The sequence below is a fragment of the Protopterus annectens genome, chromosome 2.part0, assembly GCF_019279795.1.
Source record: "Protopterus annectens isolate FY-2018-M chromosome 2.part0, PAN1.0, whole genome shotgun sequence".
Classification (NCBI taxonomy): Eukaryota; Metazoa; Chordata; order Ceratodontiformes; family Protopteridae; genus Protopterus; species Protopterus annectens.
Window position 1 is genome coordinate 1,141,700,689 of NC_056728.1, and position 27,199 is coordinate 1,141,727,887.

Genomic DNA, 27,199 nt, shown 5'->3' on the forward strand with positions numbered 1-27,199 from the left:
GTACTTCCTGTTTTTCTTGGGCCAGTTTTGTTTTAACTTATAAATTTAGTACTTTACTCAGAATTTGTGTGCTGGAGTTACTTTTGTGCTTTGAAGTAGTCTTTTAAGAGACCCTTCTGTCAAACTATCACTGCTGTATAGTCTAGTTTAAAAACAGGTCCTAACACTCTGTGACATGTTAGCCTAAGCTGCTGGTGGATTAGTCCCGATGAGGAGACTTGCAAATCAGTAGCTCGTTGTTTCTCAAACCTGTACAGTTTTTCAGGTAATACAACCTCAAATATTCGCCAGTCAATAAATACGATATAACTGGTGAAAAATGAGTGTCCGGTTCCAAGGAAAGACAGAAAATACCAAAACTGTTGTTTATTAGTACATCAGGTTAAGCACTTTCATCTATCCTCCGTAGACTTCTTCAGGACACCATTTCTCAAACTAACAGCCTTTAAATAGTACTAATTAATTCAAATTATCCAATCCTGTGATACACCAATTTGATCTCATGAATATTAATTTCATGGATACTGAATGACTCATCCTGACATGGATTCTCATAAAACAACAACCATTTAAAATCATGAAAATACATATAAAATAACTAAACAGTTATATAACTGTTTACGCATGATATAAAATTCATAATATTCAATAATAAAATTACATAGTAAAATAAAAATAAAAATTTAAAAATGTTAAAAATACAACTATTGATTGTGTCTCACAATGAACACACAAAACTGTGGGAAACTTGTAGCTCGATGAGTATAATCAACTTGGAACAACACCTACCCTACTATTAATATTACTTTTTTCTTACCCATTCTAGGCCCTTAACAGGGGCTTGGTGGGAATACAGTCATTTAATCCGGGGTAAGTGGCTGCATTTAATAATATTTGTCACTTCTCTTTCCCCCAATATACCTTTCATGTCACCTCCTCTGGGATTAATCTTTACACACTCTACAATTGCAAACTTGAAAGTGTTACAAGTCTCACTATCCCTAATATGCCTATATAGGGCGTTGTTAGTATCCTGCTTTCTTATACGGTTTCTCCTCTCAGTTTTTCCTACATAGAAACACAGACATTTTGTACAGATGGCTAGATAAATCACAAACTGGGTCTGACAGTTGCCCTTTTTAAACCTTACTGTTGTTTTATTGATATTATCTATAGTGCGGGTGTGCTCCTCATATATGCACAACACTGATTACAGTGTCCACATTTACTTGTACCTACAGAATTTTTATCATTATTTCTATCACTATTTTGGATTTTCCTTTTTAAATTCTTTCCAGTTTTGTATACAAAAAAGGGGTTCAGTTTGCAATTTATTATGCACCCCCTCATCACACCGCAAAATATTCCAGTTTTTATGTATAATACTTTTGACCTCGTTTACATAAGGGTTTAACCCCAATATATAGGCCCTGTTATATTTCTTATTATTTTGATTACTATTAGTAGTCTCTTCGTTTATCTCCATAGCCACACCCAATAAGGGTTTGTACTTTTTCCCCCATTCTCTTTTGACATGCCCTGTAACATCACTAATAAGTTCATTGGGGTACCCCCTTTCTCTAAACATGTTTCCTATATGGTCAATTTCTTTAACCATCCCCGAATAGTCCGATATCATCCGGACTGCTCTTATACATTGACCCTTATTTATACTTTTCTTTTGCTTCCAAGGATGATTACTGGAAAATTCCAAGTATGTGTTACTAAAGGTATCTTTTCTATATATCTTTGACCTAAAACCTTTACTCGTAGTATAGATATATGTATCAAGATATGATATACCTCTTTTGTCACATTTGTGGGTAAATTTTAAGTATGGCCTGGAAGTGTTGAGATATTGTGAACATTACAGAGAGACCCGAGGTGTTGCGATGGGGGCCCGCGTGTGCCCCTATGTTTGCAAACCTTGTTCTGTTAGATTGGGAGGATGAATAGATGTTCACCAATCAATGGTACCAGTTCATTAGTTGTTGCATCAGATTTTTGGACGATATATTTATATTGTGGACTGGTACAATGGACGAAATAGTATTATTTTTAGAATAGCTTAACACTTCTAGCCCATACTTAAAATTTACCCACAAATGTGACAAAAGAGGTATATCATATTTTGATACATATATCTATACTACAAGTAAAGGTTTTAGGTCAAAGATATATAGAAAAGATACCTTTAGTAACACATACTTGGAATTTTCCAGTAATCATCCATGGAAGCAAAAGAAAAGTATAATCAAGGGGCAATGTATAAGAGTAGCCCGGATGACATCGGACTATTCGGAGATGGTTAAAGAAATTGATCATATAGGAAATATGTTTAGAGAAAGGGGGTACCCCAATGAACTTATTAGTGATGTTACAGGGCATGTCAAAAGAGAATGGGGAAAAAGTACAAACCCTTATTGGGTGTGGCTATGGAGATAAACGAAGAGACTACTAATAGCAATCAAAATAATAAGAAATATAACAGGGCCTGTATATTGGGGTTCAACCCTTATGTACACGAGGTCAGAAGTATTCTACATAAAAACTAGAATATTTTGCGGTGTGATGAGGGGGTGCATAATAAATTGGAAACTGAACCCCTTTTTTGTATACAAAACTGGAAAGAATTTAAAAAGAAAAATCCAAAATAGTGATAGAAATAATGATAAAAATTCTGTAGGTACAAGCAAATGTGGACACTGTAATCAGTGTTGTGCCATATATGAGGAGCACACCTGCACTATAGACAATATCAATAAAACAACAGTAAGGTTTAAAAAGGGCAACTGTCAGACCCAGTTTGATTTATCTAGCCATCTGTACAAAATGTCTGTGTTTCTATGTAGGAAAAACTGAGAGGAGAAACCAAATATATGACCATATTTATTGTATAAGAAAGCAGGATACTAACAATGCCCTATATAGGCATATTAGGGATAGTGAGACTTGTAACACTTTCAAGTTTGCAATTGTAGAGTGTGTAAAGATTAATCCTAGAGGAGGTGACATGAAAGGTATATTGGGGGAAAGAGAAGTAAAGTGACGGATCTTATTAAATGCAGCCACTTACCCCAGATTAAATGATTGTATTCCCACCAAGCCCCTGTTAAGGGCCTAGAATGGGTAAGAAAAAAGTAATATTAATAGTAGGGTAGGTGTTGTTTCAAGTTGATTATACTCATCGAGCTACAAGTTTCCCACAGTTTTGTGTGTTCATTGTGAGACACAATCAATAGTTGTATTTTTAACATTTTTAAATTTTTATTTTTATTTTACTATGTAATTTTATTATTGAATATTATGAATTTTATATCATGCGTAAACACTTATATAACTGTTTAGTTATTTATATGTATTTTCATGATTTTAAATGGTTGTTGTGTTATGAGAATCCATGTCAGGATGAGTCATTCAGTATCCATGAAATTAATATTCATGAGATCAAATTGGTGTATCACAGGATTGGATAATTTGAATTAATTGGTACTATTTAAAGGCTGTTTGAGAAGTGGTGTTCTGAAGAAGTCTATGGAGGATAGATGAAAGTGCTTAACCTGATGTACTAATAAACAACAGTTTTGGTATTTTCTGTCTCTTTCCTTGGAACCGGACACTCATTTTTCACCAGTTATATCGTATTTATTGACTGGCAATTGTTGGGTTTGACTGGTGTAGTACATTTTTTAACCTCAAATATTCGCTAGTGTAGCAATTCTGGGTATCTCCAAGAAGTGACCGACACTTGTAGGTAAGCAGTAGTCCTCCAGCCCAATCATTTTTATGGAATGCTTGTCACATCCTAAAGTCATGCAGAAGGGTACTTATTTTAGTGGCAACTCCCAGGAATTGAAAAATGCACTCCTTTTTTTAAATTCCTTTGGTATAGCATTTTTGATGCCTTCATTTAATTGTTTCTGTATTAATTTTGTGAGTTTTGTTTTATTTTTAATTTGCTTTTGTATTCAGGTAGTTTTTACTTGTGTGCATTCCTCTCAACTGCTATGATTTTAGCCATAGCTCTATGATTTTGGCCCTTATATTAGCCTTGTAACCTAGACTTATGGGCTCCTCATAAATTTAGACCGATTTGTCTACATACCTGATTAGATAATCTTTGTAAAGATTATTTTATCACAAGCTATATAGGGGTCTAGTGTATGAAAACATTTCTGTTGTGAAAGTTAAAGTACTTCTCTTTCTGAACCATTGCTTTGATTTTTAAAGGCCAGTGCTATGATGTTGAATACTCATAGGTTGAGAGGTTTGCTTGCATATTTTGTATTTTCAGATTTACCTCCGAGGTCAACCAGTGTCTGTCAGATTCTTTCTATGTCGTTGATTGTGTATGTAATTTGACTCCAGTGTCTGCTTTCTCTTTTTATTCATATCTTGTTTCTTCCTCTCCTTAGTGCTTCATTTTCTATTTTATACTTTCACTTTCTTCAGGAGATTTTTTTAACTTTTTGGATGCATTTTACTGCTGTTGATCAGGTAATGTACTTTGAGTTTCTAGTGCTTTATTAATGTAAAGTGTGTTTGTCACAACGCTAAGTCCTGTTTATTGTATTTCTATTTTATTATTTTTATGCAGACTTGGTAATGTATGAGTTGAGAGTGCATCTCTGATGTTGCTTTTGTCTACTGGTTTGATTTTTGTTTGTGGAGGAGTTTAGTATTTAGCACTTCTTTTTTTCTGACTAAATGGCTTTCCAAGACAGTGGCAGATAGGGATCTGTAACTGAACTTGAGGTCCAGGTAGCCTGCACTAACTTTTTCCCATGGACTGAACAGATTTAATACTTAGGGAGCTAGCAGTTTGGTTATTTTTCGTTGTTGCCAGTTTTCATATAATGTATGTATGTGTGTAAAAATTCTGTCAAAACAATATCTCTGATAGTTTAATTCCATTTGTTTTGATCAAAATCCCCGCTTGTCAGTTGTGGAAGATTTCAAATATGGGAACATTGACTTTTCCATTGGTGTGTCAGATATTGTTGCTGTTATGATACATGGTTTTGAAATGCGGAATCTTTTGGATACACTGCAGGTTTTGGCATTAGGAGAAGTTGTGCATGTATGGTTATTTGCAGGTTAGGATTAGAATAAGGGCTAAGGAAGGGACTAGATTTATTTGCATGTGTTTGGGTATTGATGTGTGTGCACAATTGTTTTCTGGGTTAGTGTGAGAGTTAAGGGATAGCAAGGTAGTAATAGTTACAACATTTTGTTTTTCAGATGGTTTATCTCAAGTGTTGGTGCGAGTGTCTTTTTTTTTTTTTTTTGGTAAGGTAATGTGTAGGGTTGGGATTAGCATACGAGTAGGGCTGGGTGGGTCCTAGTGAAGATTTTACAAATTGTGATGAATGTTGGGTTCTCTGGATTGAGTGAAGTACTTGAAAAATCGTTCCAAGTGGTTGAAAATATCAAATGTTGCCATTTTTTCTGTTTGCATGCAAGCTGTTAATGTTTGTGTTAACCATGTGTAATTTTGCAAGAGTGAAAACTGTGATCTTTCCTTTCTTTAAGGTTACCGTACACCCAGTTTTTTGGAGGGGCAGCTTCTTTTAGTAAAGAACAATACGATAAAATCAATGGATTTCCTAATCAGTACTGGGGATGGGGAGGTGAAGATGATGATATTTACAACAGGTAAGATTTAACTTTTTGTTAGTAAACTGATAGCTGTTATATTAGGCAGCAGAATTTATTTAAGGGAACAGCATTGCTTTGGCTTTTCTGTGCCAAAAACAGTGCAAATACATGTGAACTTATGTCTGTGTTGTACTTTTCATTGATTGCCTTTATCCATTTTTTGATTGCAGGAATAATCCTGATTAGAGATGCCTTTCATCACATGGTACATACATCTATCACAATTTACTGTTCTAAGGTCTGTATGCACAGACCTTTTATAGACCTCCATAATCTTTAATCTAGACATCTAAAGTAATTCTTTAGCAGTACAAATGCTCATATCAGTATTTTTTTCTTTCCTAAATTTCAACAGCTCTCACTAGAATCAGTGCTGGAAAAATTTTCATATAACCTAAGTAGACTGCTGTGAATAATTAACCTTATTTTGTTTCTTCTATTTTTTATTACTATAAGAAAACACTATACTTACTACTGTTTCGCAGATGTATATTCTTATTTACACTGATGTTCTTCTTTTATAAATGTTTAACCTTTAAATAAAATAGAAAAAGAATGAAACTAAACAATAAGGAATGCAACTCTGCAAGAAAAATGTTCACATTTATAAGCAGCATACTGCTCCTGTTACTGTAGCTTATAATTAGAAATCATTGGGTCACCATAATACACACTCGAGCACTATAGTAAGCATTATTTCCAGACTACAAAAGGTAAATGTTTTATTATGGCAGTGAAAATAACACACCACCTGGAACGGCCAACGAATGAAAAACTAGTGAAGATCAATACTCCGTTCACAGCTCCCACAGCACATATGCACTCGCACTTCCGTTTCCAAAAACTCCGTTTATTGTTAAAAAACAACGTATTAAAAACTTAAAACTTTGTTCAACAAATAGGTTAAGAGCTTTCATCTAGCAATACATAGACTTCATCCATGAAGTGCTTAACCTATTTATTGAACAAAGTTTTATGTTTTTAATACGTTGTTTATTATGGCAGTATAGTATTAAAGTAAAAAGATAATGCTCTTTGTATAGATCACTTTTGCAGTTGCCCTTAGTACTGGGACTCATCCCGGAAGGCCTAGTGTCCGGCACAAAGTCCAGAGCTCAACAGCATTTCTCCTCCTTGCTGGGTGGCTGTTCATCCGTAAATGACATTGGAATGTTCCCCATGTAAAGCTAATGTTTGTCTTGCTGCAGTTTACTGCGTATATGTTGTCCTTTTGTATCTGTAGCCTGAGTTCTATCAAGCAAGTAACCAGTTGAGGAGTTTTTTTTTTATCCCTAATTGCAATTTTTCTAATATTGTTTAGGGCTGGGCACCTGGTTAGATCATGCCCCGAGGACACAGACTTCCATAGAGTGTGTGTTTTTTTATTTAAGTCCAGAGCATGATACCAAGAATGGTATGGGCTGTCAGAGATACTGTGGCCTCTATTTGTGCCACCATGGCATCTTTCAGTTCATCCATGATGTTGGCACACTCTTTTGAAGTGATTAAACAGGAGATGTAAAAGTAATGCAGTTCGAGACTTTGACAAGGCAGTGGGCATCTCTGCTCAGCTCATGGATGCAGATCCCAGTGAAGTGGTGTTGGCAGCCCCCAGTACTGAGGTGTCTGAGATCAGAGGCCTCTGGAAAAATCCCTTTGGAGGCAGCTCTGTCTGTGGTTCAAGGCATGTTCCACTAAGCCAAGAACTTTATTATGCAGTTCAGACCAGACATCCTGGTTCAGGTAGCTGTCCCTAAAGCACATTTTGTTGTCAGAGAGGGAGACTGGTTACCCTCTGTTCTAGTTAAGGAGGACACCTAGTTGGAGCAGGGAGGTCTGGAAATTAAATCCTCAGTCTCTGGCCTCCAGGACAGTAGCCTTACTTGACTACTCAAAAGCACAAACATGAGATGTTCACTCCCAGATCCTTCCAGATGTTCTTCGTTTCACTGTTGCAGTCATCACCTGTGGGTTATCCCTGCTATGGTGGCCCTTGGCCGATCCGAATATCAGAGTCAGTGTTTTTCTCTGTCGGCTGCCATCACCTATAGTCTGATGTTAGGTTGTCAGTGCTATAAAGCAAGGCAGCCAATGTCATTAATCAGTTTTTCTTGCTGTGGAGCCCATAGTAGAAGCAGTGTGCAAGAATGCTAGTCGGTCACTACTCGAGTTTGAATTTCAGCTGAAAACATCCAAAGCTAAGTACCCTGTTGCGGACCCTTTTTTCTTGCACTAACCGATGTCCGAAAAAGTTAATTGTCTCGCCTGTGGAAAGATCCCACACCGAGACCTTCATTCTTACTGCGTCACTTGTTTAGGGCCCAGACCGCAATGTCCCCATTGCCGGTTCTGTGCCCTCTTTAACGCGAGAACCATTCGCAGTAGAGCTTTTATTGTAGACAGGTATTTTTGTGTTCCATCTTCGCATTCCGAAATGGCATCCATTAGCCAACAATCCATGAACATTCTGAAAAAGCGCAGAGATAAAGATAGAGACAGATCATACAAGGCTTAGCCTTCAGACGACTCTACCGCTAAGCAGGTTGTAATTTCTCCGGAATTCAGTGAGGCGCTTTCGCAGCCCCTGATGCCCGATTCGATATCTACGCAGGCCTCTACCGAGACCCTTTCTGAGTCCGGTATGCCGCAAAAATCTTTGTCTTCCGAACCTTTGGTTGTCTCTGCCTTGGTTGGGTCCGGAGCCGCGATACAGGCACCAACTTCCGAGGGGGCCTTTCGCACTACAAAAACTAGACAAAAAAAGATGTCTTCTCATCCGACTATCGTTTCTCTCAGATTGATTGATACCCTTAGGCCTAGAAGCCAAGCCATTCCTAGAAAATCTAGCCACCATTTTGCCCCTGCTCCACCACCCCAAGCACAAATGCTTAAAACGGAGGATCTTCTCTCCCTTATCAGGGGTAGTCAGGTCACAACTTCTAAAAGGAAAAGACACCCTTCTCCAGAAATTATGACGGAACAGAATTCTGAGGAATCTGACTATTCAGATTTTGAAGAGGAACAGCCTCTGACTGCTTATGAGGATTCAGATGCAGAGGAATCTATCCCTTCTGCCTCCCCTCCAGAAGACCTTTCCTTTGGGGAAACCCTTCACACCCCCAGGGAACATTTCCAATGGGAATATCAGGATTTCCCCCAGTTTAAGAAAAGACTTAGAGAATTTCTGGACCTGCCACAGCACAGACCCCCAAATTTTAGAAGGGGTGGATGATGTTTTACATGAATCCTGCTTAGCCCCTGCTCCCAGTAAACCTGACAGGTGTTAACAGGATACCTGTACAGAAATCCTGCTGCAAACCCAGAGGTCATTACACAGGGACCCAAAGGAGCCAAGTCCAGTTCTGCCAAGAATCCTATTCCTTCTGACAAGGATTCCAGAGCTCTGGACAGATGGGGTAAAAAAGTGTACACCTCTGCAACCTTAGCGATCAGAGCACTCAACTGTCAGTTCCATATGTTAAAATATCAACAACACGCCTTGGAGCTATTAAAATAAGATTTCAACCTTTCCTGACGGTGCCGATTCGAATGAGTTAGCAGGTTTACTGCGCTCTACTTGTCAAGTGGCTAAACACTCCTTACACTGTGGATATGACACCCTAGAAGCCTCTAGCAGAGCAGCAGTGTCAGGATCTGCCATGAAAATTGACAGGAGGGTAAAACATTTCATTGTTTTAATGTAATGATGAGTGAAGTTAAATAAATAGTTCCCCCTGAAACTGCCTCGGAGAAACAGTGTAGCATCGCTCACTGCTTCTTGGTTTAACTGCCTAACCTCCTTTAACTCAGACGGGACATCGCTCCCTGCCTAAGATCTGCTGTCCCTTTTACAACAGGAATATCTGAAAGAAAGTGCCCAGCATCCTTCCAAGTAACCACTGTTTAAACCTAATTCTATGGAGGAGACAACTACTCAAGAATTGTGCTATTCGCACAGGATTATTGCTTCAATTGTATATTATCGAATGGGTTATATATTGTGATTTTTGGTGGAGAGACTGTTTGGGACTTTGAACTGAGAATTAATTCTATGGGAGACAACTGATCAATACTGAGGAACTATCAAAAGCATTTTTCAGTGGTGCTATTTCTTGGCCCTGAAGTTCATTGGCAGGATTACTGTTCAGTTGAATATCACTGAACAAGATACATATTGTGTATTTGGGTGGGAGAGACTGTTTGGGACTTCGAACTGAACATCATTTTAGGTCTGAATGTGTTTGTACTTTATGGGAAACAAGTAACTGAATTAATATTGGGAACATTTCATAGTCCATCATTTGGCAGCAGTTTTTTTTTTTTTATTACAGTTTTGGTTGAACAAGCTTGTATGCAGAGCCTTTTGCCTTAGTGAATGGTGGATTGTCGCCCCGTGTTCTGTTTGGAAACATTTATGTGTGTGGTTAAACTATATTTATATTGAGCTCTGTTGTCTTGGTGTTTAGTTTACTGTGGCCTTCCAATTGGGGAATGTAGCATGGCTAATATAATTATGGAAGATTGATCTGTATCAGAAAATATTTGAATATTGGGACATTTTAGGGTGTGATTTAAATATTTTTTATCACGCCAATTGAACATTATACACAAGGGCTATTATGGTTCCCCAGGTGTACTTTGAATGATTCGTTTGGGTCTTAAGGTATGTAGATACAATACCAAGTATTACAGGCATTTATAGTTTATATGCCGAGTGGCAATATTGATATATTTAGGGCCAAGAATGTACTTTAATCACACACTGTGGACTTTGTAACATCCAACTGATTTGTATTTGGATCTTTGTGCATTTCCGATATTTAACAGGGGAACGTAGCACTACTTATAAAAAGATAGCGGTTGAAAATATTTTGAAGTTAATTCAAACATCTTTAAATCTGGTGTACTCACATTATTGATTGGGCATCTCAGATATTGATATATGCGGTGGCTATTGTTTGCTCCTCTTGTATTTTATTAGTGGGATATGCACATTCCAGGGGTGATGCTTGATATGCACAATCAATGCACTCTTATAATTATATTGTAGGGGCTGTTACAGTTTTGGTTTTCCCTCTCTTTTGGTACATATATGTATTCTTTTGGATTATAGTCAAATGTTATATCTACTGTATGAGGCCACAGGGGAACATAATACTGCTATGTTACATAACTATTGATATATTGTGATATTTGCAGGGACTACTGTTCTTCCTTTCATCAGGAATCATACTATTTATTGTTGTATTTGCCAATTTTTTGTACTTGATTTATATTGGTTTGGTATAAGTGAGGATATGGGGGAACATAGCACCACTGTATATTAATTTATGAACATCTGTTTTTATATTGATTGTAGGGCCTAATATTGTTCTTCCCATTAACATCAGGATTTATTGTTAATATAAGGGAACATAGCACTGTTTCTTTCTTTTCATGCCCAAGTGGGTTGATTGGCAGGAGAGGTTATTGTTTCTCCTTAATATCTTAAGCATAATATTATTTTTGGTTATATTTACTGTACATTTGCAAATGAACAATTCTTGTGTTTGGTAATTGATGACATAGGGGAACATAGTACTGCTAAGTTCCATATATTCTTTCTTCATACCTAAGCTTCCCGCTGGGGCTATTATTTCTATCTCCCTCACTCAATCCTTAGTCAGGATTTAAGCCCCGTTCCGTTTGCTACACTCATTTGCACCCCACCCTCCCCCAGTACATCTACATTTATCTTTAGCCAGTAGCCACTCCCATACTTACTCCCCATTCAAGCCTTACCGCTGAGACTCCCCTCCTCCTGCTTAATCACACTTCTTAATCCAAAGCATCCATACCACTAGGTAAAACTGTTGTAATCCTCACCTGCACTATTCTAGCCTTTATTTCATCCTACCAAACGGCCACAGTCATAACCCGCAACCATTTCCACTGCACTCTCTCAACTCCCCTCAATCCCCCACTGCATAATTTCATTACCCCAATCATAAACTACCTCTTCCCATTACAACTACTCAGTTACCAAACCCCCACCACATTTGAACACAAAATATCCATAAAATACAACAAATTTTTTACTGCATATATAAAACATCTCTACACTCTCTCTAAACTTGCTCTCAGTGGAGATGTGCACCCTAACCCTGGCCCCATAATCACCAACTTCTCCACAAAACCCTCTTTCAACCAACTCCCCCATCTTTCATATCACAAGCAGCAAAAAAAAACAAATGACGTCCTCATTATGTCTCAACATCAGAAGCATCTGTAATAAAATCCAAGACCTCCATGCCTACATAAGCCTCTATTCCCTTGACATCCTTATCCTAACTGAATCGTAGCTCAAACCTCACATCAAATGTGTGGAAATACTCCCACCTGGATACAACCTCCTCCGTAAGGACAGACTATCAAGAAAAGGAGGTGGTGTGGCACTGTTGTACAAACACCACCTCAGTATCCAAATTCTCACCAAATCAGCTCCCCAGTTTGACAAGGAAGAGATACTTTACACCACCCTCAAATTAAACCCTAAGAAATCAATCAACATTATAGGGTGCTATTTCCCACCAGGCCAAAATATACCTCCCCTTGAAAACCTACTAGATTGGGCTAATCTCTCCCTGCCCCAAGAAACTATCATCCTCTGGGACTTGAACGTTAATTAGCTATCCTGCAACAGCAACCACCAAGCCCTCCACCTAAAGCTCCATGGTTTCTCTCAGCTAATTCAACCCCCCACTAAGATCAATAAAAACCCCAATAACCACACCATTCTTAACTGGGTCTTGGTTAATAAAGCCCCTCACACCTACCTAGCTAGCTGTTTACCTGACTCCCTCAGTGACCATTCCCCAACTCTTCCTTGAACTACATAACAAGGTCAAAAGACAAGTAAAAGCAGACAAAGCCCTTTTCCATCAGACGTCCCTAAACTCCTCCAAATACAACCCCAAGCAATTCTGGTCCACAATTAACTCTATACTCTGCCCAGTAAAAGTAGGCACCCCCCTACCAACCACCCCTCTCTCCACCAGTAGCATTGCTGATTCCTTCAACAAACACTTCACAGAATCTGATATATCCCTAACAAAAAACATTTCCCTGCATAAAATCCCTACGCAGAATCCCCCCTCACCCAACCGAAAACCACCCCCTCCCTACCTTCTTTCTTTTCACAGTACCCACCTCCTGTATAAAAAGACTCCTGACAAAACTAAAACCCACAAAACTAGCAGCCGACAATTTGCCCTCTGAATACTTAAAAGTAACAGCTGATGTCCTAGCTTGTCCTATTTCCATATTAATCAACCGCTCCATATCTGAATCCTATGTACCCATGCTATGGAAGATATCACACATCATTCCCCTCCACTGACCTCTCCAACTTCTGCCCCATTGCCACCCCCCCCCCCCCCAAAATACTTGAAAGATGCATCAACTCGCAGGTCTCCAAATTCCTCCTTAATAACCTCCTCTCCAATACCCAGCATGGTTTCAGACCACACCACAGCACGACAATTGCTTTTCTCTCCTTTATCAGCACTATCCTACATCACAAAAACAATGGCCTCCTCTCCTCTGCTAGCCTTTGACATTGTGTCACACAGTCTACTACTCTCTGCTCTATCCAACCTCTCTTTCTACTCACCAGCCACAAACTGGTTCCACAGCTATCTACAAGGCCTCCAGCAATCAGTCATCTGGGAGAGCAATCTATCCCCTCGCCTGTTACTATCTCTGTTCCCCAAGGCTACATCCTTGGCTCCCTACTTTTCTCCCTTTTCACCAACACCTTTCACACTGCCACCAAATATGCCTCCCTCATACAGTATGCAGATGATTTCACCCTCATCTGCTCAGCCCCAGCTGTAACAGAACTACAACAGATCACCCAAGATTCATTCTCTTCAGTTGAAAGCTGGCTATCTAATGCCAAGCTTCCCAATCCAAATAAAACCAAACTCCTCATCTTCCAATCCTGCAAATCTACCCCAAACTCTCCACACTTCACTATTCAAGCCAAGGATAATACCTCCATTTTACCAACAGTCCACACAAAACTACTTGGCAATACAGATAGACAATAATCACCCACATATCACTAACAATAAAGTTCACAAACAAATGGGTGCCTTATATAGAAGCCGCCAATACCTCACCAAACCAGCAAAAATCTCTCACTAATTCCCAACTAATCTCCATCCTACTCTATGCATCACCCATACTTACAAATCTTAGACAGTCAGACCTAAACAAACTCTAAGCCTGCTACAATAAAATTGCAAAATTTGCCACTGGTACCTCCTACCGCAGCCACCACTGTTTCCTCCTTAGAACTTGAACTTGGCTTGAACTCTCACAACTCTTACACCAAATTCAACTCACCTTTGCTCATAAACTAGAAAACCACCCTCTCCGAATCCCATCGCTCCATACAATTCTCCAAACCTACAACTCTTCCAGACCGCTGCACTCCTGCAAAAAAATCTACTCCAGGGTCACCAAAGCCAAAAAAAGCAGTTGAAGCACTATTTTCCTACGCTATATCTAAGCTTTGGAACAACCTACCCACTACCATAACTACCCTTCCTTCCTGCAGTCATTTCAAGGCTGCACTTAAATCTCACTTAATATCTCACTGCCTTTGTCCTTGTCCAAACCCCGACTAACCCCCCTTAAACCCTTCTCTCCTTTCCCAGATTTATATAGAGTATCCCCTCTATCACTATAAAACTGAACTGAAGATTATTCACTGCCTGTTGATCCTTTCAGGATTTAGTTATTTAATCTGTTATTGTTATCTAGTTACTGTTTGGAAAATTTGTAGCTCTGTGTTTTACTTCTTTTTCTTGATGCTTACTACTCAATTGTACCTAATTTGCTCCTGTATTTCTCCATGTTATTATCACCTCTACTGTATAACTACCTTGAATGTTATTGTTTACCATCTGCCATGTTCATTCTGTGGAGCTTTTCTCCCCAAGCCTCCGCTGAAAAAGGACCTGTGTCCAGTCGGAATTTCCTGGTAAACAAATCTAAATAAATAAATAGACATGCATGGTTGAAGGAACAACCTCTCCCTGATCATGTCGAGTCTAAACTAACTGATGCACCCCTGGATAAGGACTGCTTGTTTGGAGTAAAAGCAGAAGAGGTACTTAAAAAGATGGAAGATAAAGCAAAATCTATGCAAACAGTAAAAGATTTCTTTCCGGTTCAACCTCCCTGATTCAGCAGAAACTTTCCCTGTAAGCAAGGGTCCTTCCGTGCACCTAGCAGACAGGGCCAAGGTAAGCCCCGCAGGGGCAGACTATCCAGGCCCCTTTCCCAGGGCCAGCAGAGAAGCAAACAGTGGACCACTTCCGCCCCAAGGGCAGGAAGTTCTAAGGCACCCTTTTATGGCAAAAACTCCCAATGACTCCACCCCCCCCCCCGCCCTCCCTTCACTCACCAAAAGTTAGGAGGAAGGCTCTCCCTCTGCAAAGAAAATTGGCTTTCTGTAACAAAGGACCAGTGGGTCTTAAAGATAATTTTTCAGGGATAAAAATTCTATCTCAGCAAACTCCCAGTTCCAAGAGGGTACCCGGACTTACCTCCAAATCAGTGGGCAGAGGCATTGAAACAGGTCCAAACTTTCATATCCCAGGGGGTAGTTCATAGGTTCATACTAGGCTATCTGCCCTAGGGCATTTATAAGCCTAGCCAGAATGTTTTTGGCTTTCGCCACCCATTTTAAATTTATTTTGCTATGCCCTTTTTCGAGGTTAGTATACTGTGCCTCTAACAGTGACACAGAAGTGATACCCGGGGTAAACCTACGATCTCCCATCCACTCATCAAGATTCCTCTTGAAGAGAGTCAATGAGGGACTCTGCCTAACCTGGACTGGGATTTTATTCCAGAGTGAAGGGAGCCTCTGGGTTATGAATCTGTCCCTCCAGCATGTCCTATTTATTTCAGTGCTGAGGTTCAAGTCTCTCGAGCGCGTAGCTAGATGGGATTTGGATTTTCTGAGGTGCAGCATGTCCATTAATTCCGGGTTGGACATGGGTTTATACGTCCGGCACAGCTCGCCTCTGAACAGGCAGTATGCCACTGAGTTGAGCTGGAGTTTCTTTAACCGGGCAGCATATGGCATCTGTTTGAGCCCTTTGATCCTCTTGGTGAGGTACTTTTGGGGTCTATCCAGTTGCTGCAGGTGTCTGGTAAGGTACATCCCAAAAGGGGCATTGTACTCAATTATGGGCCTGATGAGGGATGAGTAAAGAGGCACGATGACATCCCCTGATCTAGATGTGAATCACTTCATGATTAGGTGGGCTATATAAAATGTTTTTCTAACCACTTTGGCCACGTGGTTGTCAAATGAGAGATTGCTATCAACTTGGGTCCCCAGGTCCCTAATTACTTCTTCTGTACTTGATGGATTACCACCTATGTGGTAATTTGTGGGCACTTTGTTTTTGCCAAAGGGGATGACTATACACTTTTTGGCATTTAGTTTGAGGCCATGGCTGTGGCACCAGTTGTGTGTTTCTATGAGGCCCTTTTGGAGGATGCTTGTGTCGGCTGGAGAATCGATTATGGCGCCCAGTTTGCAGTCATCTGCGAACTTGGTCAGCCACAGTCCTTCCGTGTTGGCCTGTACCTCCGAGAAATATATACTGAACAAGAGAGGTCCCAGGACTGAGCCTTGTGGGACACCACTTGTAACTGGTTTGGAGTCTAACATGGCTCCAGCAATTCTAACCATGTGGGTTCTGTCCTTGAGCCAATTTGCAATCCCCCTAGTGACATAGGGGTTTATATTTAAGCTGGTGAGCTTATCTATAATGCCCGGGTGGGGTATTGTATCGAAGGCTTTTGCGATGTCCAGGTAGGCTGTGTGGACCACCTTCCCCTCGTCAATGGCCTTGGTGACTGTTTCAAAGAAATCAACCAGGTTTAAGAGGCAGGATCTGCCCTTAACAAAGCCGAACTGGGTAGGATCCAGTGTTTGTAGGTCCCCAATATCTTTATTTATGAGGTCCATGATGATCCTTTCCATAGCTTTGCAGACCAAGCTAGTCAGGCGTATGGGGCGATAGTTTCCAGGATCCGTTGAGGCACCACCTTTATGGAGAGGGACCACTGTTGCTGTACGCCACTCTTTGGGCACATATCCTGTAGTAAGGCTGAGATTGAACAGTAGTTTTATGTTTGGGTTTAGCTCTTCTTGGAGTTCATGTAGGGCAGCCGGGACACCGTCTGGTCCCATTGATGCTGTGTTTTTGCTTTGGAGAGGCGGCTCTTACCTGAGCATCTGAGATGTCAGGGGAGCAGCACTCTGCTGGGATAGATATTTGCCCTTTTGGTGGGGAGGGGGGGGGGGCGTTTGCACTGAATCTGTCAGCTAGGATGTTGGCAATGTCTGTGGGTTTGTTGTATTTTTTTGTCATTTTGGACTAATTCTGAGCATATCTGGGAATTACCACCCAGGTTCCTAACATAACTAAAGAAAGCCTTGTGATTATCCTTAGTGTCCTGTGCAATTTTTCTCTCGAAGCTGGCCTTAGACAATTTTATGTGTGCCTGTAGTTTTTTGCCAATACTGATCAGTGATGCCTTCCCTTTTTGGGATTTTGTTCTATCATTTAGTAGCTTCCTCCTTCTATTGTATAGTTTGTTTATGAAACAGTCAACTCAATGAATCAATGGTACAGTCTGTTCCCTCTGGCCCAGATTCGAAATACTGGCACTCCAAAGTAGTATAAAAAACTGAACTGAAGTTCTGAGGAAGTCTAAGTGTTTTAGATGAAAGCGCTTAACTAATGTTTGAATAAAGGAAGTTTTTTATACTACTTTGGAGTGCCAGTATTTCGAATCTGGGCCAGAGGGAACAGACTGTACCTTTGATTCATAGTTTGTTTATGGCTGGGGTCCACCAGACAGGACGTCTGCCTTTGGAGGATTGGGTCTTGGTTTTATTTGGGATCGCATGATCCATGCATTCCTGAAGGTGTTCATAGAATGCGTTTATAAAGGATTCTGCGGTCTGGGCCGTATTTTCCACAGGCCCGGGAGCTTTGAAGGATTCCACCTCAGTTTTGAGGAGTGTGAAATTTGCTTTAGAGAAGTTTTTCACTGTGGTTTTCTGGGCAGGGGGTGGGATCGGGATGTGAACATCCAGTGAGATTAGTTTATGGTCTGATCTTACCAGTGAGGGATACACTTCTGGTCTGGAGCATAGAGTCCTCATGTTGGTGATGATCAGGTCCAGTATGTTTTCCCCTCTTGTGGGAGTGGTAACAAGTTGTTCCATAGCATTTGAGTTTATAAATTCTAGGAACCTTTGGGCTAGGGTGTTGGAGCTAGAGTAATGCTCCCAGTCTATGTTTGGGTAGTTGAAGTCGCCCAATATGGTGTTTGGAGAGACCTTCATATTTTCCAGTGTTCTCAGGAAGGCCGAGTGGGGTTCCTGGGTTTGGGAGGGTGGTCTGTAGCAGGCTATAAACTGGAAGGCAGTTTTACCCACTGTTAGTTGCACATGGATAGTCTCTGATGCTTCGTGCTTTGCCACCAACCTGGAGGTGTGGGTATCTTTGAATATCGATACTCCCCCTCCTTTTGTGGTTCGGTCCAAGTTTTGGGGCCGAAAAGCATGGTATGAGGTATAACCTGGTAGTGCTGGGGTGCTCTCGGGAGCCCTGAACCAGGTTTCTGTTACTGCACAGATATCAATGTTCTCCATGCTAAGGAGAGTTTAAGTCGTGCATCTTGAGGTTTAGACTTCTGGCGTTGAGTAGCATTACTCTTAGTTTCTTATCCTTGTGATACCTATGGAGGTGGGTTTGTCTTTAGAGCCTTGCCTAAAAAAGGCACTATGGGGGTAGCAAGAGCCTTTGCCAATATCCGAAAGCCCAGGGGTGACAGGTGCAAGCCGTCCCTAGCGAAGCATCGTGGCTTGTCGAGCATATCATCCCAAGCTGACAGGCATTGGATCCCCTTTGAATGACACCAGTACTTAAGCCAATTGTTGAAATTGATCATCTTGTCTTCATATTGTGGCATCATTCTTGGTGAGGGTAAGATGCTATTCAAGGTCAGGGTCATACCGGCCTGGGCTACATGCTCAGAGAGTTCCTTTATGTCTCTTTTCATGTAGTCCAGGGAGGTACATCTCAGGTCATTCACACCAGCATGGACAATGACTGAGTCATAGTTGTACTTGCCTTGGAGTGACCTGAGTGCTTGTGTTATGTGGTGGATCCTAGCGCCCGACAGGCTGCTCACCGTGACCCTCTCCTTGTTCAGCCTGGTGAGCGGGATGTCAGTGTGCCTGACGATAGAGTCACCTATTACAAGTGTATCAGGTGTGTTGTTTAGTCTTAAGGGCTGTGACTGTTAGGCACACTGGCTTTGTGAGGTATGTGTTGCACGTGTTTTGTTTCGGGGTAGCGGCTGCTTGGGTGTCTGCTTTGGAGGTCTCTGCTGCTTCGGCAGATCTTTATTTAGAGCCTCCGTGTGTGTTTTTGTGTGATTATGTGTTTGGTTTGCGGTCGTGGTAGGTCTATGTGAGACTGGAATTGTAGTGAGTGTGGATGTCCTTCAAGGATGCATCTGCAGTCATCACATATGGGTTGTCCTGCCTCAGGCAGCCCTTCGGTCGGCCGGATTCCAAAGTCTGGGTCTGGCCTCGGCTGATGTCGCACTTTCCCCGACGTCAGAGCGTCTGGGGTATAAAAGCATCAGCCGACGCCATTTTCCTCAGTCCTTCTTGCCGCGTGGTGCCCGAAGCAGAAGCAGTTCGCAAGTGCCAGTCGGCCGGCTCCTTTGATTCAGCTACCGAAGACTTCGAAAAAGCTAAGTACCCCATTGGGGACTCTTTCTTGCCTCAGCCAATGTCAGATAAAGTTAATAATTGTTTAACTTGTGGGTAACAAATACCTCATAAGGATTTCCACTCTTACTGCCTCCCCGGCCTAGGCCCAGACCACGATGTCTCGGCCTGTTCAGCCTGTGCTTCCTTCGACCGATGAACTCTTAGACGTCTGTCGGAGTTTGCAGAGGAATTCTTTGGGGCTAGTTTTGCTTACAAGATGCCGTCGGAGACTGCGACTTCGCATTTAGTTAAGAAACGGAAGGACAAGGACTGACACGCGGGCCGCGGTTTCGGCTGAAACCACGGTCAGGCCTACCGCGAGTGTTTCGGTCTTGGCTGAAACAGAGTCCTTGGTACTTCCGATTACCGAAACCGCACAACCGATTACCTCGGCCCCGGAGGCCCCGGCCGAGTCGGTTATTGAATTTACCTACTGAAACTGGTGTCCAGGAACCCTCCGACACCATTCCTTTAGACAAATCTACTCCTGCACGTGGTGCAGCCAGACCTCCTGCATCCATGTCCATTAAGGCTTTCTCTAGGGCTAAAGCTGCTAAACTTTCTAAAGCTTTGCCTCCCAAGGTTACCTCTCAGAGACCCTCTACTGGCTCACAGATACTTAGCTTAGCAGATGATCTTATCTCCTTAATTAGAGGTTCTCAACCTCATCCGGACAGGGGCTCGCAACCACCTCCAGACAAAAGGCCCAGGGTTGAGCCGTCTGACCCCCACTTCTCAGATGAGTCCTCTGATGGCTCTACTCTGTCAGACCACCAGGAGGAGGCTTATTCGGCCTACGAGGATTCTGATGCTGAAGAATCTATTCCCTCGGCCTCCCCTCCTGAAGAGTTTTCCTTTGGAGAGACATTACACTCTATGAGAGAACATTTTCAATGGCAGGGTCAGGAATTCTCTGATTCTAGAAAGAGATTAAGGACCTTTTTACATTTACGTCAGCATAGGCCTTTAGCTATACCTCCTGTTTTGAATGTCATTGATGATGTGTACTCTGATGCTAGTACAACCCCTGACTCTCTCCCCGGCTCCTGCCAAACCTGATAGGTACTACAGGGTCCCGGACTCACATCTACACCTGTACAAGGCCCACTCTGCTGATCCAGAAACTATTTCCCAGGGCCCAAAAGGGGTTGCAGCTGCCACTGCTAGAAATCCTCTACCCTCTGAAAGGGAGTCCAGAGCTTTAGAGATGGGGTAAAAAAGTGTATACTTCTGCAACTCTTTCCATGAGGGCATTAAATTGTCAATTTCATATGATACAGTACCAAGAGTATTTGTTAGATGAATTGCATAAGAAACTGTCTTCTTCTGAACCCCTTGATCGCAAATCCCTTCATGATCTGGTACATAACTCCCAGCAGGTTAGTAACCATTTCTTGCAGTGTGGTTCTAATGCATTGGAAGCTTCATGTAGGTCAGCTATGACAGGTGCAGTCATACGTAGGCATGCCTGGCTGAAGGAACAATCTCTGCCAGACCATGTTAAAGCTAAGCTTTTGGATGCTCCTATGGAAAAGCAAAAATTATTTGGTTCCACGGCTCAAGAGGTCTTAAAGTAATTTGAAGAAAAGGCAAAATCTGTGCAAACAGTCAAAGACTTTCTGCAAGTCCAACCACCGAGATTCAGCAGAAATTGGCCTACTAAGAATTGGTCCTTTCCGGACTCGGACAGATTTCAGAGAGGCAGGAATAGGCGTGCCAGAGGTAGAGGGCAAGCTAGAAGCTCCTACAGAGGCCGTCAATGGCAGCCTCCCAACCAGAGAGGTAGTGCAGGAACTACAACTGCTACACCAGGACAGACTCAATGACTTTGTTTTGGGCTCAATTAGAAGCACCTTTGGGCGGAAAGCTTTCTTTATTTTCAAAAAATTGGCACAGCATTACAAGGGACACATGGACACTGCAAATAATAGACAAAGGATACAGGTTCCATTTCCACACATTGCCAAAAAGAAAAGGCATGCCAGACCTGCCACCAAATCAGAGGGCAGAGTCTTTGAAACAAATTTCCAAATTAATACAAATGAAAGCTATAGAAAAGGTACCTCTTTCAGAACAAGGCCAAGGATTTTATTCCAGATTATTCCTTGTTCCAAGAAAAGAAAATCAATGGAGGCCTATTCTCGACTTGTCCGCACTGAATACTTACCTCATTGTGCCAAAATTCAAAATGCTGACTCTACAGCAACTCCTTCCCATGCTGGGCAAGGGGTCTTGGCTGGTGACTCTAGACCTCAAGGAGGCATACCTGCATGTCCCTATCAGACAAAGTTGCAGAAGACACCTCAGATTTCTTGCAGGGTCAGAGCATTATCAATTCTCAGCATTGCCCTTTGGCTTATCTACTGCCCAGAGTATTCACGAAATGCCTGGCATCAGTAATTGCACACTGCAGACTTCAGGGATTCAAATTTACCCATATCTGGACGACTGCCTTATACAAGCGGACAGCAAGCAAACTTTGTTAAAGGACTTGGATTATGCCATCCACCTACTGCAGGCCTTGGGATATACAGTCAACATCCACAAATCAAGACTTGTTCCATCCCAAAGAATAACTTTTCTGGGTGCGGATCTAGACACAACCACCCAAATGGCCTTTCTCACAGAAGAAAAACAAAAACAACTACCGGATTACTTCAAGAATCTGACAAGACAAACTCAGCTGACTACAAGGAAAATCCTGCAGGCCCTGGGTTACATGGCATCTTGCATTCTTCTGATTCCACAAGCAAGGCTGCATATGAGAAAATTACAATGGTACCTAAGGAGTTTATGGACTCAGCACAGTCACAGTTTAGAAACTTTGATCCCACTCATTCCATGCCTTCAAAAGGAATTTCTGTGGTGGGCTCAAGCCTGCCAGTCGAACAGTGGGTTGCCCTTGCCAAGAGCCAACCAAACCATCACTACGGACGCTTCAGACCAAGGTTGGGGAGCACACATGGAGGGCAGATGTATCCAAGGGCTATGGTCACAAAGAGAGCTGCGCATGCACATAAACCAAAAGAAAATGCTGGCAGTGATGCACGCAATCGAGGCCTTCAAACCTTTTCTTCATCAAGGCCACCTACTCATAAGGACAGACAACACCACAGTTATGTGGTACATAAACAAGCAGGGAGGCACCCATTCCTATCCTCTTTGCAGACTGGCAATGAATCTGTGGGAACTTTCCTTGAAACTCAATATACAGCTGCAGTCCCAGTTCGTGCCAGGGAAAGACAATATACTGGCAGACAGCTTAAGCAGAAATACCATGGATGCACACGAATGGATGCTGCACCCAGACATCTTCTTACTCATAACACAATCACGGGGAAGGCCGGAAATAGATCTGTTCGCCTCCCCCCACAATCAACTGAAGAAATTCTGCTCAAGGACATACCACCCACAAACATGGAAAGTGGACGCTCTCTCTTTCAGCTGGAAAGCTCTAACAGTGTATGCTTTTCCACCTCTCCCATTAATGACCAAGGTCTTACTGAAGATCAGAACAGAGCAGCCCAGAGTGATTCTGATAGCTCCAAACTGGCCAAGACAGCACTGGTACCCACTGTTAAAGAGCATGTCACAGACGAAACCTTGGCCTCTCCCCGTATGGCCACTTCTACTGACACAGCACAATTTCAAGACTCTCCATTCCAACCTGTAAACCTTGCAGCTAACTGCCTGGAAAATACCATGACTCCTCCTCAGGATAAGCTATCCCAGAGAGTGAAGGATATTATTATGGAAGCTCGCCGGCCTTCCACAAGGAAGGCATATTCAGCAAAATGGAAAAGATTTCACACTTGGAACACAACAAAGGGCCTAGATGCGACAGTGATGAACATGGCACATATACTGGAATATTTGGCAGAATTGTTCCACAACGGCCTGTCTTACTCTTCCATTAAGATACATGCCTCAGCAATTTCAGCAGAATACAATGTTGATCCACCTGTCTTCTCTCATCCTCTCCTGAGACAGTTTCTAAGAGGAATCAAAAACATCAATCCTCCAAGGAAACCACCTCTACCTATTTGGGACCTTGACTTCGTGTTGGAAAAACTAACACTTCCTCCCTTTGAACCAGCAGCATCTGCAGATCTACAGTTTCTGTCTTGGAAAACTGCCTTCCTTCTGGCCATAACCTTAGCAAGAAGAGTATCTGAGTTACAAGCTCTAATGGCAGTACAGCCATTTCTTATCTTTCATCAGGACAGAGTTTCATTGATGACCAATCCTACATTTATGCCAAAGGTGGTATCCAGGGTATCTTTGAACCAAGCTATTCACTTGCCTACATTCTTCCCACAACCACAAAATAAAGGGGAAAAACTTCTGCACACCCTGGATATACACAGACAGTTGCGCTACTACTTGGACAGAACTAAAAGTTACAGAAAGACTGACCAGCTGTTTGTAGCATATGCTGCTGGGGCACAAGGAAAAGCAATTTCCAAACAGACAGTTTCAAAATGGATAGGAAATTGCATTCGTTTTTGTTACTCCTTTCATGGAAAAACTGTGCCAGCAAACATTAGACCTCATTCCACGAGAGCCACAGCCACCACCACAGCCTTCCTAAGAGGGGTGGCTACCAAGGACATTTTAGAAGCTGCTACATGGAGCTCCGTGCATACATTTGCCAAGCATTACAATTTACCTTTATACTCCAGATCCAGAGCAGGCTTTGCTACGGCAGTCCTGCAGGGTACATTAACTACACCATCCTTTACTTAGTTCCTCCACCCCCAGATTGGCTATGGTATTCTACCCATATGTGATGACTGCAGATGCATCCTTGAAGGACATAGTACAGTTTTGTACCTACCATAAATGTAGATGTCCGATAGGTATGCATCTGCAGTCAGGTTTACCCTCCCTCCTTCCCCTCTGTGGTATACTTCTTGGGTACTTACCCCTCTTATAGCTAGCTGGGGGGATCTATTATGGTGTATTTGTTTTTATAGTACTGTGCATGTTTGGATTTGTTTTTAAAATGCATCTCTCCAAATTTTAGCCTTCCTTAGAGGGCACCTGGCATCTGGGGCAAGAAAAACTGAGGAAAATGGCGTCGGCTGATGCTTTTATACCCCAGACGCTCTGACGTCGGGGAAAGTGCGACATCAGCCGAGGCCAGATCCGGACTTTGGAATCGGCAGGACAACCCATATGTGATGACTGCAGATGCATACCTATCGGACATCTACATTTATGGTAGGTACAAAACTGTACTTTTCCTTCTCCTCCTGACTGGTTATGCCAGTACTGAGTTGAGAGAGCTTAGCCTCCAGTTTGGCTATATGGTTGCATCTCTCACATGTGTTGGAATTTGTTGGGAGGAGGAAAGGGTTGTCTGTGTACATGAGGCAGTTGTAACATTGCCTCAAGATTCCCAGATTCAACAGCTGGACCGGAGAAGAGATTGACAACTCACCTTTGGTCATGCTAGAATAATATTGGGAATTCCTTAATAATTGAAAACCAGGGCCAGTGGCGAGTGAGGGTGTAGTGCTTTTAATTTTTGGTGCTGACTTCTATAATTGCTTTAGTGAGCAAGTGCCAGGTAACTTAAGTGCAATGTGTTACAGGTAACTTAAATGCATAAACGACAAACAGTAACTTTCTTTCAAGTGAAACAAGGAAATAAGTACAGTAAGCAATGCAGATATCACTAGTGATCCACAGAAGCACTGAGAAGCCACATATTGGGTGGAATTAGCATTCCAGGGAAATAACAAGCAAACAAACAACAAGCATATAAACAAAGCTAGATTCAGCAGGCCTGGATCTAGTCTATGCTACAGCAAACAAGGTGTACCAATTTCAGTAAGATACAGTTCAAATATTCAGGCACTATAAACCTTTAACCAGAAATTTCCAGCTCAGAAGGGCAGAGTCCAGCCTCTTCTCCCACAAGAGTGCAGACCACGAACCTTCTTAATGTAAATTAACTGGCCTGAAGCCCAAGTGCTTAAACCAGAACTAATACACTTTAAGAATAACAGACACTGGGCTCTCAATCAGCAGTTCCCAACTTAGAAGGATGAAAGCTACCTGTCCTGCCACCACAGTGCATGCCACAAACCTTCCTAATGTATAACAACTGGTCTGAAGCCCAAGTGCTTAATCCAAAATACTTAGAATGATAGCTACACTTTAATCAAGTTACTACCAAGCGGTAATAAATACAATTGAATACTTTAGAGAATGCCTGGATTAGTGCTCAAGTTACACAAACAAAGCTAGATCCAGCAGGCCCGAATCCAGTCTGTGCCACAGCAAACAAGGCGCACCAACTTCAGTAAGAAGCAGTTCAGATATGCATGCACTATAAGCCTTTAATCAGAAATTCCCAGCTCAGAAGGGCAGAGTCCAGCCTCTCCTCCCACAAGAGTGCAGACCACGAACCCTCTTAATGTAAAATAACTGGCCTGAAAGCCCAAGTGCTTAAACCAGAATTAATACACTTTTAGAATAACAGACACTGAGCCCTCACTCAGCAGTTCCCAACCTAGAAGGATGTAAGCTACCTGTTCTGCCACTGCAGTGCAGACCACAAACCCTCTCAGTGCAAAACAACTGGTCCGAAGCCCAAGTGTTTAAACCAAAAGGCTTAGAATGAGTTACACCAAGCAGTAATAAATACAATTAAGTACTTTTAAGATGATGCAAAAGTAGAAAAAGTAGGTAGAAACACAAGTACAGTAAAAGCAGATGAATTTTTTTTTCTGAATAAGTGCTGAGATCAAAGAAACAGATTTGAGTGCTGAAACTAGAAAACTGGCTAGTTATAAGAAAAAAAAAACTAAGCTAGAAGGCTTCCCTCCAACACAGAAGAGCTTGGGGGCTCAGAAGCCTACAAATAGTCTATACCACTTAACAGGAAAGGCAGGAAACAAGCTTAATTTTTTTTTTCTGTTTCCCAGATGCTCTCTTTGTACACAGTAGGAGTGCCTGAAATCAGAATATGATCTCGCTGCACTCAGTTGAGTGAGCAAATGAGATGGGCCCAGAAGGAGTATCCAAACACAAATTTACAAGAGGGGCGGGCAGTTGCAAGGCCACTAAGATTAACACCAAAACAAAAACAGGGATGGTGGGTGGGACTAACTGAAGAGCAGAGTCAAAACTTCCAGTTCAGTTAATATTCCTTCCACACAGTTAAAATCAATTTAAATACTGTATTTTTTTGGAAAAAAAAGAGCAGATAAAGGTACTTAAATTCTCTTATACGTCCAGTTGAATACAGCAAGTCCTTAGCCGGCCAAAGCTGAGGTTTTTAAGCAGAAAATATTTCACAGTAGTAATATTTCATTAATAGTGAGGTAGAATGTAATTAACTTTATACCATAAATAATTTACTTTTTTCTTATGCTATACTGCACAGTTATTAGCTTTATTCATGCACAAGTCTTGCATTTTGTTACAGATTTGTCATGTACAGCCGGTTCTGTATTCAGGGTTACTTGTCTCATTAGATAGTGATACATTTTATACATTTTAAACATTTTATTCATATATAATTTGTTGCAATTTTGCAGCACTCCAGGTTTAGTATGTTATTTCCACTGTACATGTATCTATATTAAGTGGAATCACTGTTTCTTGAGGTAGGTTTTGCTAAGAGTCAGTAATGTCATTTATTAATTGGATAATTGTCATAGAATT

The 27,199-nt window shown here is 41.7% G+C and overlaps 1 protein-coding gene across 1 annotated transcript in view; it reads left to right on the forward strand.

Moving 5' to 3' along the window:
• Window positions 1–27,199, forward strand: part of B4GALT1 (beta-1,4-galactosyltransferase 1) — a 363,239-nt gene that overhangs the window by 174,086 nt on the left and 161,954 nt on the right. The window contains exon 4 of the mRNA XM_044061332.1: window positions 5,533–5,655. Coding sequence (XP_043917267.1) covers window positions 5,533–5,655 — 123 coding nt within the window. The remainder of the gene's footprint in view (window positions 1–5,532; window positions 5,656–27,199) is intronic.